Below are 16,829 nucleotides of genomic sequence, written 5' to 3'. Positions count from 1 at the left end.
CTGCAGACTCAGGAGAGCAGATGGTAGAGTGCCAGTCCAAGTCTGAAGGCCTGAGAGTTGGGAGAGTGATGTTGTAAGTTTCAGTCCAAGTTCACAGGCAGAGAAGGACTGTTAGGCAGAGAAAGCAAATTCTCTCTTATTCTACTTTCTGTTCCATTCAAGCCTTCAGTTGATTGGATGAGGCCCACCCACATTAGGGAGGACAATCTGCTTTCTCATTCTACTCATTCAAATATTAATCATATCCAGTAACACCCGCACAGACACACCCAGTTTAGCCATATATCTGGGCAGCCCACGGCCCAGTTAAGAGGATCCATAAAATTAACCATCCCACAGATCTCTTAAAAATAACAAATATCAGGCCTAGCTGGAGTGGCTCAGTGGTTGAGCATTGACCTAGAAACCAGGAGGTCATGGTTTGATTCAGAACTGGTCAGATCATATGCCCAGGTTGCAGGCTCAATCCCCAGTAGGGGGCATGCAGGAGGCAGCTGATCAGTGATTCTAATCACTGATGTTTCTATTTCTCTCCCTCTTCCTTCCTATCTGATATATATATATATATATATATATATATATATATATATATATATATATATATATATTAAAAGAACAAGTATCAGAATAACACTTTTCTAGAAGATCTTAGATTCTGCATTTCTGAGGGAAAATGTTTTTCAGTCTAGTATTGTATTTCTCCTCAAATCAAGAGTAAAACAAAAATAAAGTTATTTTAAGACATTCAAGAACTAAGAGAACTCATTTCTCTTTACATTCAAGGGACTACTTGAGAAAGTCCTTATAGCGAAATGATGAAGAACACCAAGAAAGGAAGAGAAATGAGATCCATAAAATAGTGCATCCAATCCACAAATCCGGTGAAATTCCAAAATCACCCTTGGGTGTCACTATGACCTAGATGACCACCACTCCAGATATCAGGAGGACCTTGAAGGAGACATTCAGGATAGAGAGAATCAGTAGCAAATATGACATTCTAAACAAAAATTAGACTATTAAAGAAAAAAAAAGAAAAAAGGCAAAGATTGCAAAATAAAAATAAAGGCAATTAAAAACTTAAAAATGCAATATGGTAATGGAAATATTACAGTGATGAAAATGAAATGCTTCAAATGAAAATAAATGATTGTCTAGTATAAACACTATTGATTTTCAACTTTAGAGTCACAGAAACATGAATAACTATGATTTCCGAACAGAAGGTGAATATTATCGGAAGAGTACATATGGAGGTGATAGTTTTGGGGAAGTAGTGGGAGGAAGAACTGAAGGATAGCACAGGGGTGATAATATTTTCATTACAAAATAAAGTATCAGCCCTAGCCGGTTTGGCTCGGTGGATAGAGTGTTGGCCTGTGGACTGAAGGGTCCCAGATTCGAATCTGGTCAAGGGCACATTTCCGGGTTGCAGGCTCGATCCCCAGTGGGGGGTGTGCAGGAGGCAGCCAATCAATGATTCTCTCTCATCATTGATATTTCTCTCTCTCTCTCTCTCTCTCTCTCTCTCTCTCTCTCTCTTTCTCTCTCTCTCTCTCTCTCTCTCTCTTTCTCTCTCTCTCTCTCCCCCTCCCTCCCTTTTCCTTCCTATTTGAAATCAATACAAATATATTAAAAAATAAAGCATCAGAGAAGGTGAAGCGAGAAATAAAGTTTTAAGATTACTCCATGTTACAAAAATATCAATGGAAGATGAAGAAAAGACAGTGCATGTGAAATAAGTAACACATTTTGTCATAGTAGAATGTGACAATGCTTAAAATTAAGAAATGGTAATAGAAGTATATTACTTAGAAATATGAAGTTAATAACCAGAAAATATAGCTAAGAGATGGTTGCTCTGATAAATAGAAAAGCAGTAGGTCAACTGACTCTGGCTTATCAAAATCATGTGCATGAATTACTCAGAAATTTGTACATGTATTCATTACACATATGTGATAATATCTTCATTTTTATACACATACTAGTAGTCCTGCACATGAATCAGTGCACCAGTAGCTCTCTGCAGGGCCTGGCCGAGGACTGGGTGCCACCATCTTGTGGCTATGGGCACCGCCATCTTTGTGATGGAGTGACAGTTAATTTGCATATTACCCTTTTACTAGATAGGATATACACATTATAGAGAATGAACAGCTTAGAGATTGATCATATGTCATATAGAGAATATATAATGCAATATAATAAAGAGGTAATATGCAAATTGACCTCAGGCCCTCGCATAATATGGCTGCCCCCATGTGGGCACAAGATGGCCGACCCAATGTGGTCAAAATGGTTGGCAGGAGAGGATAGTTGTGGGTGATCAGACCAGAAGGGGAGGACAGTTAGGGACAACCAGGCGTTCAGGGTACGGCAATTGGGGGGGACTGGACTGGCAGGGGAGGGCAATTGGAGGAGGGCAGTTGGGGATGATTGGTTCAGCAGGGCAGCAGTTAGGCATCAATCAGGCTGGCAGGGGAGTGGTTAGGGGGTGATCAGGCTGGCAGGCGGGCAGGCAGGCAAGCAGTTGGGAACCAGTAGTCCCGGATTGTGAGAGGGATGTCCGATTGTCAGTTTAGGCCTGATCCCTGTGGCAGTTGGACATTCCCTGAGGGCTTCCAGATTGGAGAGGGTGCAGGCTGGGCTGAGGGACCCACTCCCCCGACCCAATGCACGAATTTCATGTTCCAGGCCTCTAGTCATTATATAAAGTAACATGGAAAAAAGTTAGATAATTCAATAACTGGTGCTTGGTGTATATGTTTACAGCAGGGGTCTTCAAACTATGGCCCGCGGGCCACATGCGGCCCGCAGAGGAGACTGATCTGGCCGGCCAGGTTTTTTGGGCAGTGAGCGTAGCCGAGGTGTTACAGTAGGAATTAGTAGTTCATATAGTCCGGCCCTCCAGCTCTCTGAGGGACCGTGATCTGGCCCCCACTTTAAAAAGTTTGAGGACCCCTGGTTTACAGTGTAGAAAAAATTAAAATGTGAATTTAATTTATAGCATGCTCTAAAATAAATACTAGCTGATTTACAAATGTAAATGTAAATGTAGAAAACTAAGCTGCCTAAGTCCCAGTAGTAAAAAAAAAAAAAAAAAAAAAAAAAAAAAAAAGTAAATATCTTTTCATCAAAAGGAATTCCCATAAAGTAATAAAAACAATTATAACCAACATGATAGATCATTTTAATTACTTAAAAAATGTAAAAATCCCTTTGTGGCAAGACATTGATCAAAATTAAAAGGCAAACCACAAACTAGGAGGCAGTTTAATTAAATGTGACATAAAGTGGGCTAATATCTCTAATCAAAGATCTCTTACTGTCTTTGCTGGACATTCCGTTTGTCCCACCAGTTCCATGTACTCAGCACGTTCTGTGCCCTGGGTGGCTAAACAGTGTGGACTGTGTCAACCAGGCTCCCTTGCCCTCTGTTTTCCCATTGGGCTCAGCAATGGGAGGCATGGCAGCAGACTGGGGGCTGGGAGGAAAAGGGGGCAGGAGATTGCTCTGGTTCCCTCCCTTCAGGATTACACGTTTTTGCAGTGGTTGTGTTCTTCCAAGAGTCATGGTACTTCTTCCCCCAGAGCTACTGATTTTGTGGGATTCTGGACCCTTCCCAGTGTCCCCCAGACATAAGACTATCCAGTGATATTACGTGTGTTTCCCCATTTCTGTTGCTTTCCCTTCACACCATTGTAAATGCTTCCTTCAAGTAAGCAGCCTTCAGCCACTCTGTTGTGCGTCCTTCCAGACCCTGACTGTTACACAAGAAACTAAAACCACAAAACAGGACACGCATAGCTAAAAGCATACAAATTGCTACCCAAAATTTTGAAAATGTTATCTCGCCTGCAATGTCATGTCACACAGCCATGACATTACATTTTTTTTATCCATCACACTGTCTAGTATTAAGACAAATGGTAGTTCCTGAGGCTTGTGAGCTACTCTCAGATTGTTCTGTTCAGAGTATAAACTCTTAAATCCTTTTTGGAAAACGATGTCCGTATATATGACAGATCCTATGAAACAGCTGCACTTTTTGACGTTGGAATTTTATTTCTAGAAACCCAAGATGAGGGTAATAATTAGAAATCTAGATGAGGCTCTACATCCTAACATGTTCTTAATAACTGGAAAAGATGAAAATGAATAAATAAACTACGATCATTGACTATATTAAATGTAGAAGTCTACATAATGAGTAGATTGCGCAGTCATAGAGACTCTTTTCATGATTTGGTAGAATGCTCACAAGATAATGTAAAGTAACGGCACATTGTTAGAGGACAAAATGTCTCTGTATCCTCGATGCCTCTAGAGCTGAAGCCACTTCCTTTCGCTGGTTAAACTGGGCCCTTCCCCTCCAGGACTCTCCCACTACTGTCTGTTCCTGAATTTCTCTTTTTGATTAAATTTACTGGGTGATATTGGAAAATAACATTATATAGGTTGCAAGTGTACAATTCTTTAATCCATCATCTGTATATTGCATTGTGCTCACCACCCAAACTCAAATCTTCTGTCACCATATGTTTGACATCACCTTTACCCTTTACTCCTCCCCTTCCCCCCTCCCCTCTGGTGACCATACTTTTGTCTGTGCCTATGAGTTCTTGTTTGTTTGTCTTGTTTGTTCATTTGTTGCTTTCAGTTTTATCCTGTCTCTTGCAGCCTTAACCACTTAGCACCCAGCCTGCGGCTGAGAAAATGCAAAAGAAAGTGCTTTTGGAGGTTGGTGGGTCATCTAAAAGGGACCAAAATGTAAATTCACCACCCTCCATGTCCCAGAGCTGATTCAGGGATTCTGGGTCACCCTGAAAAAGCTCACAAGAGACTTGTGAATATAGTCAGACGTCACGTTAATCAATTACAATAGGAAACATTAGAATTTTAAGTTCTATCCATAGACACAGACACAGTGTGGTGATGGCCAGAGGAAAGGGGTGGGGGGCTGGGTGGAGGCGAGCAAAGGTGGGGGAAATGGGGACATTTGTAATAGTGTCAACAATAAAAATAAAGAAAAGGGGAAAAAGGATAATGGGGGGAAAAAAAAGAAAAAGAAATCTACGTTCAAGTGCCCTGGAAACCCTCCTCCTCCTGCTTAACGAGTGAGCCTTGGAATCGGAGCGGGGAGTTCTGCTGGGAGGTGGCATTAAAGGGCGGGAGGTTCTGGTGTCTTGATCTGTCCATCCTCCAAATCAGGAGGACCAGATATTTGGGTTGGACCCACAGCACCCGTGCCGTGGGTGGTTTTCCAGATGGAAAACTACTATGTGTTGCTCTGCCAACCTTCTTGCTTCCTTTACTGACACATTCTGCTTTTAAGCAGCACACTGTTCTGAAGCACGAGGCATCTCCTGCACTGTTTGTTCTGCAAGGACCAGTGCCACAGTATGAATGGAGGGTGGGGTGAATACCAACAAAACGGAGCGAAGCTGAGCATCCAGAAATGATTAAGAGCACCTCTTGCCCTAAGGAGCTTATAGTTCAGTGGGAGAAACAGGCTTATCAAAGACCGTTTTCAATAGAAGAGGTGGGGGTAGCAGAGGAAGTCCGTGGAGGAGAAAGTGGGCAGTTTCCTTTTGGCCTGGCCAAATATTTTGTTTTTGCATTATTTCTACTGGGCCTGCAGTTTCAGGCTGTCACTGCTTTTATAAGGAAGAAAGGGACACAAATAAAATCACCCACCGAAAGCAGGAAAAAAAAAAAACATGCGACTTGCATAGAGCTGACAAAGGCTGGAAAAAGCAGACTGCCCTGTGACCACAGGGCTCATGTTTTCCAAGGGGGCACAAGTGCTATAACTTCCCTAATAATATCCACGTAATTTTCTCAACAGCAGGATTAGTATTAAATCCCAGGGGAAATGGCAAGGACCCATTTTCTCAAGTTATTTAAAACTCAGACTCTACACACTCCCCCCGCTTACACCACAGTGTGAACCCGGTGATGAGACATCCAGGATAGCAAGGACCCTCAAGTAAGTGGCTTCTAGCTGCTTTGCCTCAGGTATTTTTTTTAAAAATTCATTTAAAAAGTATAACTCAAAGGCATTATAGTTAACTTAAGGAAGTTTAAAAAGTTAGGCTTCAATTCACCAGAAGATGTAACATAACCGACAGTTCAGTTCAACCCAAATTGTAAATAAATATTTTTATTAAGATATGCTTGAACTCAGCAAAGTTTTGAAAGGTATCATAACTTGGGATATTATTGTAAAACATGCTTTAAAGTCTCTTAATTCAAGTATTTCCTCTTAGTTATAGTATACGCAGGGGCTTATGCATTATCTATTGCTCCTGTACTAACCAAGCAAAGGTCTCTGTAAGGATTTAGCAGCTGTTCCTTTCTTTTATCATTATTCCAGAATTTTAGAAATCGTGAGGTCCTCATATACCACTTCTCAAATATGATTTTCACTACAAAATTGAGAGGTTCAGGGAGGATTTAAATTGTCAAAAAAAATCGGGTCTGCTCTAATGCCTTCTGAATCGCGCCAGTAATTCGATCCTGGAGAATTTGGAAGGAAAGGGAATTTCAGGGCGCAGGCATCTACTCTGATGAGAGTGATTTACAGACCGGCCCACGGAGGAGAGCCACCTGGTGTCATAGGAGCCTCAAGTGTGCATTCTTTGGGAGAGAATGTGCAAAGCCTTCGGGAAGCCCTTACTATAATTTGTACCTGAGGACACTATAATTTGTGCGATGGCAGACCAGGTGCAAAAGCTTTTTCATGTGCTGGGCTAACCTCTGAGAACAAGCTGACGTGCAGGCCAGCCGGTCCCCAGCTCTCCTGCCAATTCCAGCTCTGGGCTTTCGTGATGACACCAGTGGGGAGCAGTTCAGTCCTGGTGAGCTTTGGAACAATAGGTCACAGGGCTCCCCAGAAGCAGTTTGGCCCCTGAACTCAGTCCCATCCTTTAGACAGGCAGCATGGACCAGAGGGCTTTAGTACTATCTTCTGTCCCCCGTTGAATAACATGTCAGCCAAGTCACCATGCTTCTCATTTTTTCTTCAAAGGAAAGTGAAAAAAACAAAACTGTAAAATCTCTCAGGAGGGCCTGCACCTCTGTAAGTAATGGCAGATGACCAATCTCCCCTCATCTGAATCTGACCCCCACCATCTGCACACTGTGTGTGTGATCCAGGAGGCCACTTAGCTTCTCTGAGTTCCACTTAATGGATCTCTTTTACCATAATAGGACCTGCCATTGTGATGAAGAAATGACACATTCCCTCACATATGAAGTGCTTAGCGTGGTGTCTGAAGGGAAGTGAGAGCCCAGTGCACGTTAGGTGTGGGGATGGGGGCCTGTGACAGTGGGCTGATATCCTGGTGATTCTGAGCAGACTCCCTGGTACATTCTTTATGCCAGTTTAGTCCAACAAACTATGTCCGTGGCAAGTATAGTCAAGAAGGGCAGAGATCTCTGAGTTCCTAGGCTGAATTCTGATAACCAGATGAGGGAGAATAGGATTCGAATGCTTCCCTTTTCTTCAGACCTGAACGTCAGGGAAGACCTCTCTGAAAAAGCGGTATTAAGTCCCTGTGCAGACTCCTGGGCAGAGGAAAGGGTGAGGTGAGACACAGCCATTGGGTAAAACAGGTCTCCTGGTTCCCATTTCAATGTTTCCTTCCTTTAATGCATCAAAATGCCTCTACTCGTGTCTTCTGGAAACTCCAGAAATAACCTGTATACAGCACTGATACAACTGACTATAGTAAGAATCATATGGACCCACATTCATCTATTTTTAACAAACATCAGACCACTGCTATGTTCAAGGCTCTGTGTTGCTGTCTGAACGCCAGCACCTTTGCTAAACCATCTTCCCTTTTGGCCAGTGGCCTCCCAGGCAGATATGAAACCCTGCATCATCTTTTACTCATCCACTGTCTCAGTCTTCCCCTCTCCACCCACTATCTTTAAGCACCATTCGTGTAGTGGTGCATCCTTTTAACTTGCCTCCCTTCCTGTAGGCTTCGCATTGGGTCCTAGGAAGGTAATTTGGAGTTAAAAATTTAGAACAGAATCTTGGCTGAGACTGTATCTTAAGACTATATCTTGAATAGGACTGATTTCTTATTTTTTGTTTATTTCTGAAACAAGAAATCAGTAAAAGGCTGGTACTCAATCACCGAGAAATGACTAACATCAATCATTCACTACCAGATGTATCTCTATATATTTCACATATATAATTACAAAAAAAAATTATCTTGCCGAGACCGGTTTGGTTCAGTCGATGGAGCGTCGGCCTGGGGACTGAGGGGTCCCGGGTTCGATTCCAGTCAGGGGCATGTACATTGGTTGCGGGCACATCCCCAGTGAGGGGTGTGCAAGAGGCAGCTGATCGATGATTCTCTCTCATGGATGTTTCTAGCTCTCTATCCCTCTTTCTTCCTCTCTGTAAAAAAATCAATAAAATATATTAAAAAATTAAAAAATAAATGATCTTATATGCATAATTTGACTCCTTTTGTACATATTTCATGAGCACTTCCATGAAAATAAAGTAATCCACATAATTTTAATTGCTGCATTACTACGTATTATATATTATTGTATCACTATTCCTTAACTTATTTAATCAATCCTTTACTGATATATCTTTATATGGCTACTTATGTTTTACTGTTATAAAGATTATTATAGTAAGTTGCAAAATGCATGTATATTTGTACATTTCTTAGAGTATTTTCACAAAATAAATGTTTGTAAAGAAAATTGCTGGATCAAAAAGGTACTTCATTGTAAGGCTTTTATACCAATTTATACTCTCAAAAAGCTGCCTGTAAGCATGCCTCTTTTCCTATATTATCACCTGGTTATTAATATTCTTTACTATCTTTGCAATATGATAGGTGAAAAATGATATTATCATTACATTAATTTGCATTTTCTTGTTACTAATGAGACTGAACATCTTTTGCATGATGTCAGACCATTGATATTTCTTATTTTGTGAGTTGTCTGTTCATATCTTGTTCCCACCCTTTTATTGATTTATCTCTCTTCTGTCCATATAATTCTATCATATATATTGTGACTATTTTTCCATTTGATGTTTGCCAGTATTTACTCATTATTGTCATAGAAATTTAAAATTTCCATACCACCCAAATTTTCAAGCTTTTTATTTATAATTTCTAAGCTTATTTCTCTTCTAAGGAAGGCTTTTCCTATTTCCAGACTAGCAACTATTCATTTACACTTCATTCAAGTATTTTTAAGGTTCTACTTATTACATTAAGGTCAGATTAATCTTGAATTTATTTTGATAAAAGGTGTAAGGCATATAAATGTGTGAATGGCTTGCGATTGCCCTAATTTACTGATAAGTGCATTGTTTCCCCACTGATATTAACATACACTATACTCACACATTTGTGAATCTACTGAGGACCTCTGAGGTGAGGGATTAGAAGCAAAACCAAGGGAGGTTCAGGAGCCTGAATGTAATGATAAAGCTGGTGATAAGATTGGAAAGAAAGAGGATTGGTGCAAGAAATCCTGTGTTCATGCACAGATAAATAATGAGTAAATCTTACCTTCTTTTTGAAATGTGAAGATAAAAAAGGAGAGGTCGAAAGTAACTAAGTTTTTTTGAACCAGCTGACTGGGGAAAGTGGCATTTACAAAACTGTGAAAAGCAGAAGTTGGCTATAAAGTAGAAGATGATGGTCAATTTGATCATTAAGATTTTGAGCTGGTTGTCCCAAGAGAACATCTATGAGATTGTGGTGATGATGATGACGATGACAACAATAATGATGTGGATGTGAGACAGAGATGGAAAGCAAGATTGAGAGCGATGAAACCAAGATTCAGTTAACTTTTATTGAGCATTTACTGTATTTAATAGGCAATGCCACATTTTCTTATAGCATCCATCAGTACTTGAAAGATTTTACTCTTTCCTCAAAGAAATAAAGTCATAGCCAGAACCTCCACAGAGTCTGAGAAGTGATACATCAGCTTCTCCCTAAGACCTCTCCTCTGCACTCTTTCCTCCCCTGCTGCCCAGCTTTAGATCCTCATGTAAGAAGGAAACAGTCCAATAAATGTGACAGATGTTTTTAATATTTCTTTATAAAAATGCCTCTCCCAATATTAATAACAGTAAAGTTTTTTTTAAAAAAATGATTGCTCTATTATTACATTAATTTAAACATCCTATCTAATAAAAGCATAGCATGCAAATTGTCCCCTCGACTGGAGTTCTTCCGGGAAGTTCGATCAGGGGGCAGACCACCTGGGGAAAGGAATTAGGTCCTGCCAGTGGTGGCAGGTAGCTGGGAAGGGAGGGAGTACCCAAATTTTGGCCTCTAGTTAATTTATATTCTGCATCTGAAAGAATTCTAAGGAAAGCCAGTTGATACTTTTGCTTAATGCAGATGATAAGTAATAAACCATTCATGAGATCAGCTTTTCAATGAAACAGGAGATGATACAGATGAGGAGAGTTAAAAATGGTTCTTTTAGCCTGGCCATGGAGGCTCAGTGGTTGAGTGTCGACCTAAGAACCAGGAGGTCAGGGTTTGATTCCCGGTTGGAGCACGTGCCCAAGTTATGGGCTTGATCCTCCATAGGGGGCATGCAGGAGGCAGCCAGTCAATAATTCTATTTCATCATTGATGTTTCTTATCTCTCTCTCCCTCTCCCCTCCTGAAATCAATAAAATATATTTAAAAAATGGTTCTTTTAAAGAGGAAAGACAATATAGAGTAAAAACCTTGCGGGGAAAAACCTAGAGATGGACTTAGGAGCTCTCCCTATGCTTGCCGAGGTCTCAGAAACCTGCCGTCCTGTAGGGTCTCTGGCTGAGGGTGAACCTGAGGTGGCCTGGACAGTGCTTGAGCCTGGCTGGCTTATTGTTCTAGCTCTGCTCCTTGGACCAACTCCACGTGGTCAGCAAACAGGATTGTCATAAGGGGGCCAGAAGCTGAAGGTTGGTAGGTGTCCTGGTGCCAGAGTGGTCAACACACCCAAGCAAAGACAGTGACCTTGTAGGAAGAGAACGTTTTCTTTCAGATCACTGAATAAAACCTAGAAACTGTTAGGACGGTTACGCTGTTGCAATGGAGTAAGACAGAATTATTTACTTAAAAAAAAAATAAAGATTACCTTTTCCTGTTTCAACTTTCCCTATCTTATCAGAGATAGAAGTTTAGTTATTTACAACATGTTTGTATCTTTAAGGGAAAAAAAAAAAAAAAAAAAAAAAAAAGAAGAGCTTGGAAGAACAGGCTAAATCCGTTACCTTCCCAGGAGCCTTAATTCCCCAACTTCTGGCATCAGGGGCTTCCTACCTCTCTGGTGGATGCACCACTTAATTGCAGGTGGAAGCCACACTTAAGCACTTAATTCATATCTTCCTATTCCACCTTGCTCTCCAAAGAATGCTAGAATTATTCATCCAGGGTAGAGTTGAAAATTTGGGGGCACACATTTGAGATTTTTCTCAAAATTCTGTAATACTTATTATACATCAAACAATATGAAAGATAATGAGTAGATGTTTGTCCTCTCGTGTTTCCCCTTCCATTATCAACACCATCAAAAATCCTCCAGGCATGTTCCTAAGCATGGCAAATCAAGAGTTTTAAGGAGAAATAAGAAATTTAAATTTAGGCAAATTGAAAAATTCTGCATTTTATGTGCAAATTAATATAAATTTATATATACATATGCACATTTCATGTTTTTTAGATTATTTTTAATGGAACTGTCTATATGGTGAATGGTGGCAAATAGCATTCATTTTTAGGATTATCTTTTACATTTTACCTAAATGTGGAGCAGTTTTATTTTCACTTTCAATGAAATATTAGGCTTTTAAAATCTAATAAAGGTAAAATTTTTATTATTTTGGTGACATTTGCTTATTCAAAATATATTTGTTTATTTTGGGCTGAAAAACTAGTATAATTGTTTTGAGTATTGACATGTGATTATACATGAAGAAAGATGCATAATCATGTTGGTTTCTCTTCCGGTCTAAATATTTTCATTTTAATACTTAATACTTATGTATAATGTGCCATGCATTTTTAACAATGTAAGCAATTGATTGGGGAATATTCTTATTTATTAAAGATGCAAAACTAGGAGATATGTTTACAAGACTAAGGAGTCCCAGTGGGAAAAGAAATAGGAAATATTAGCCCCAAATTTAGCTGATTCAGACCCTTTCACATGCCTTTCTTTGCTTTTTAGGTCTTTGGGAAATTTAGGATAACATGGTTTACGGCCTTGTGTGTGTCTTAAGAACTATTTTTTTAAAAAAAGTATTAGAATTGAAACTTAGAAAAACCATAGAGTGCTTATATTCTTGCCTGAATAAAATATTAAGAGATTTTTCTTTTCCCTATCCCCACTAACAGCAAGAACATATATATATTGTAGTTATATCTCCAAGAAAGTTGTCATATCAGAGCTGAGAAAACAGAAATAAAGTACATGGGAAATGTTACAAAATGAAAGTATTTCTCTAAGTTATCCACATTAAGGCAATAATTTCATTATTTCATTTCTCAGAGGCATGCACACTCTGCCTGATTTCCCAGGAAGCTCTCAGCTCTTCCCCTAAGTTCACGTATGATGCCCTTCCTTTCTCCCCCTCCCCCTAAAAATCACCACAACTGCACCTCCAGAGACTAGAAACACTAAACCCTGACTGTTGTATTTTCAACATCTCTGCAAGTACCCTAAATCCTCTTTATCTCTTCTAATTAAACTTTCTTTTCTAAATAAACAATAAAAGAACCCTCAAATTTAACTGATTCATAGTAAAATGCTTTCCTCCCTTTTTATTGTGGTAATACTATTTTTTCTATTGTCCATTTTAAGGAGGTAGCATTTCAACTACACGTAATAATAAGCTTTTTATGAAGCTTAACCAGCATCTATAGTAATACATTATACAGAAATATGTTTTTAAGACTAAGAAAGGATTTGCTACTATATTTTCTGTGTTACTAAGCTGGAAAATGTTTCTAACAACATAGGTGTTCATGTTTGGGTTTTGTACCCAACTTCATTTATTTATACTTTTACCTAGAAAGTTGTTTTTCAAAAAAAAAGCATGGATGGATCTTTTTAAATTTAGAGCTCATATTATTACCTAACTGGTAGTGAGCCACTTCATTTTCAACATATGAAAGACACGGTTATTAAGAGTCTAGCTTGTAAATCCTGATTAGTCAATGATAATTGATTGAATTAAATATTGCTATGTCAAGCAAGTGACCTGGTACTTTTAGTCATTAAAAAAATACAAATTGGATTGACTCTTTGCTTCTTTATTGGATAGCAACTGGCCTGCTACGTATCAATCAGATTGGTCATAGCCTGTTAGTTTATCATACTTTCCCAATACCACATTCTCACTCACTAACTCACTCACTATGACTCTTTGCCCTCTATCATCTTTTTCAGGGTGTCCTTTACTTCCGTGTTCCTCAGGCTATAGATTAGGGGGTTGAGCATGGGAATTACAAGACTGTAAAACACAGAGACCACTTTGTTGTCCACCCATGAATTCCTTGCTCTAGGCTGCTGCAGGTACATGAAAAACAACGTCCCATAGAAGATGATGACCACCGTGAGGTGTGAGACACAGGTAGAGAATGCTTTGCATTTGCCTTTGGAGGACTGGATTTTTATGATGGAAGAGAGGATGCAAATGTAGGAGATGAGGACAGTCAGGAGGGACCCAATGAGGTTCACTGCCGAGAAGATCAAGAGCTGCTTTTCTTTGTTGTGGGTATCGGAGCAGGAGAGGGCAAGGAGAGGGGGGTCCGCACAATAGAAATGATGGATGACATTGGAGTCACAGAAAGACAACTGGAAAGTCAGAACTGTCTGTATCATGGAGTGTAGGAAGCCATAGGTATAGACCCCTATCATCAACTCCTTGCAGACCCACTGAGTCATAATTGCTGTGTAAATCAGGGGATTGCAGATAGCCATGTAGCGGTCATAGGCCATTGTGGCCAAGATGAAGCATTCGGTCGTGGCAAAAGCACTGGAGAAGTACAGCTGGGCAAAGCAGCCCAAAAAGGAGATGGTTTTTTTCTTCACCAATAAATTTTGCAGCATCTTGGGACCAATGGAAGATGAGTAACAAAGATCAATGAATGCCAGATGGCTGAGGAAATAGTACATGGGCGTGTGGAGCCTGGGATCCATCTTGATGAGCAGGACTATGCCAAGATTTCCCACGAGGGTGATGAGATAAATTAAGAGAAACAGCACAAAGAGTGGAAGCTGAAGCTCAGGACGGTCTGTGAATCCCATGAGGACAAATTCTGTCACTGTGGTATGATTGCCTCTGGCCATTTTGGTCTCTCTCTTGTTGGGAAAAGAAAAAAGAAATGATTTCAAAATGATTAAATACTTAACAAAAGCTTCTTATCTCTTTGTTCTAGTACCCAGATGATAAAAATTGTGCTTCACACTCACAATGGTTACAGGCCAATGAGCTTCATTCTGTTAAGACTCAGTAAAGTCTGAGCTCATTCATTTTCTCTTTTGATGCAGATCGATAAATTGACCTTTAAGTAATTTGTACACAATTATACTCTCAATATTAATGTATAAGAATACTGATTTTGTCACAATAATATTGTGTCCCAGTTTTATCATATCTTAAACCTTTGCCACTGTGACGGTGAATATTGGTAACTCATGCCCTCTTAATTTGTATGTTTTAAAAAATTTATGAGTAGGGGGTTAGCATTTTGTCAAACAATTATTTGCATGTGTATTTCTTTTTCTATGTTTGGTTAGTTCAGTTTCTTTGCAAATTTTTTTTATTATGTTGTTGGTCTTTTAAGCACTTTATTTACAGGGGCTCTTTGCTAAGAAAATCAGCCATTTGTTTGACTTCTGCATTGAAAATTGTTTTGCAATGAAACTGATGCTTGAGAAAGACAAGGCATTAAAGACCTGCAAGTATTTGGTGCGGTTAAGAACAGACTCCCTAGGAGCAAATCTGCTTTTGACATTGGGCAAGAATAATAAATGGAGGCCTGCATATCATATGTTTAATATGCAAAAGTTAAAAATAAAGAAAACAAGTCAATAAAATATGGTCTATCCTCCCTCCTTAATGAATTCACCTTTATATAATTTGGAAGGAAGAGTACTTGGGATCCTTGAAGTTCATGCTGAAATAAGGAGGTGAGAGAACTTTTCTCTAGCCCACCCACGGCTGCAGGTGTGTGGCTATGGCAGCCTGCATGTGCACAGTCTGTTCAGCCCCTGCAAACAGCTATCCCTTAGCTACCCTTGAGGCCTAGGTGTGTGAACACCAGCAGTGTAGTTTTCCCTTACAAAGGTGATCTGAAAAAGAGACTCTTATAGGCTCTGTGAGTAAGCAAGGGGCCACTTGGGCAAGGATTTTTAGGGTCCTGTTATCTGGGTGATGATCCAAAAGGAGGGAATAGAATGGACTCTGGGCGTGCACTTGTCCCATGAGGTTGTGGTGCAATAGAAAGAGAAAGTCTGAGTTAGGCGTGGAGCAGGGGGGAGGGGTCTTGAATTTGGTTTGAAGGATAGCGCATGTTTTGTTAGGGCTGCCAAAGGAGGAACTCCCAAAGCCAAAAGGGGTAAAGAATTATGAATTGATTTGGTCACCTGGAAACCCAGATGGGCTGAGCTCCAAAATGGCGCCAGAACCCAAAGATGGGGAGTCAGAGGTTTTTAAAGGATTCTAGGTGAGCTCTTTCTGGGTGGAGAATTCTCTGTGCAGGTCTGGATTCCAGGAATCTGCAGAGGGGAGAGGTAATGGTCTTAGCAAGAGGAATGTCCATTGTGAAGTGGCCTAAAGGTCAGTTCTCAGGGGAGAGGGTATCAATTCAATTGTTTGATCAGACTTAACAGATGTCTATCATACAGTCAGAGCTAGTCATACTGATTGGGAGTCATCAATAGGCAGAAGACTGTAAAAGCTGTGGAAATCAATGAGATCATTCAGGGAAAGAAAAATAAGTAATAGCAAGGCTTAGTTAAAGGACATATATTTGGGGAAAGTGTATCTTTAAGGGCAGCAGCCTTAGGTGCCCTAAGGTGTTCAGATTAGCTCAGGTCAGGAAATGGCAAGAAGCCTTTAAATATGGGCATTTATGACACTCCTGGCTTATGACAGGTGAGACCTGTTCTGTTGTAGTCTCTCTCTCAATAGTAGCTCAGACCAAGACCAAACTTTGAGATCTTCAGGCATGGAAACAACCTTATTCAGTAAAATGTTTGTTGTTCTGGACTCTGAATTCATTTCTAGAATTAGTCAAGTCTTCCTACTCCAAATACTTCATTATTTTTTTATTTCCCCCCCAAATGCTTCTTGATTTATAATACAATGATGTTACTTCCTGATAAATCCATTGTATCGATAAATTTAAAACGTCGTTTAATACACCTAACTTACCAAACATCATAGCTTAGCCTAGCCTACCTTAAATGTGCCCAAACACTTAGTAAAATGTCTTCCTCTTCTTACCAGAAGCAGGAGACACAGATGGGCATTTTGTAGACATAATAGGATGCAAAAACACAAAACACAATATTAAAAAAAAAAAAAAGGTTGGCAGCACAGTACACTGTCGAGCGACGGTTGTTTCCCCGGTGACCACATGCCTGACGGGGAGCGGCAGCTCGCTGCCACTGCCCAGCATCACAAGAGAGTGTCCCGCCATATATCACCAGACCAAACGCAAAGTATGGTTTCTACGGAATGCACATTGCTTTCCCACCACTGTAAAATCAGAAGATTGTAAGTTGAATCATCGTAAGTTGGGGTGTGTCCGTAT

General features: G+C 39.9%; 1 protein-coding gene across 1 annotated transcript; it reads right to left on the bottom strand.

The window, feature by feature from the left end:
* Positions 1-13,135: 13,135 nt before the first annotated feature.
* LOC311627779 (olfactory receptor 8U9-like) lies at positions 13,136-14,358 on the bottom strand (the record flags this gene model as incomplete). The annotated part of the gene is made up of 1 exon (XM_084894339.1): positions 13,136-14,358. One exon carries the CDS (start codon positions 14,356-14,358, stop codon positions 13,423-13,425), a length of 936 nt encoding a protein of 311 aa, XP_084750465.1. The 3' UTR covers positions 13,136-13,422.
* Positions 14,359-16,829: the final 2,471 nt, after the last annotated feature.

This window comes from Pipistrellus hanaki (genome assembly GCF_964339955.1).
Source record: "Pipistrellus hanaki genome assembly, chromosome: 9".
Taxonomy (NCBI): Eukaryota; Metazoa; Chordata; class Mammalia; order Chiroptera; family Vespertilionidae; genus Pipistrellus; species Pipistrellus hanaki.
This window is presented reverse-complemented; position numbering and strand designations above follow the sequence as displayed.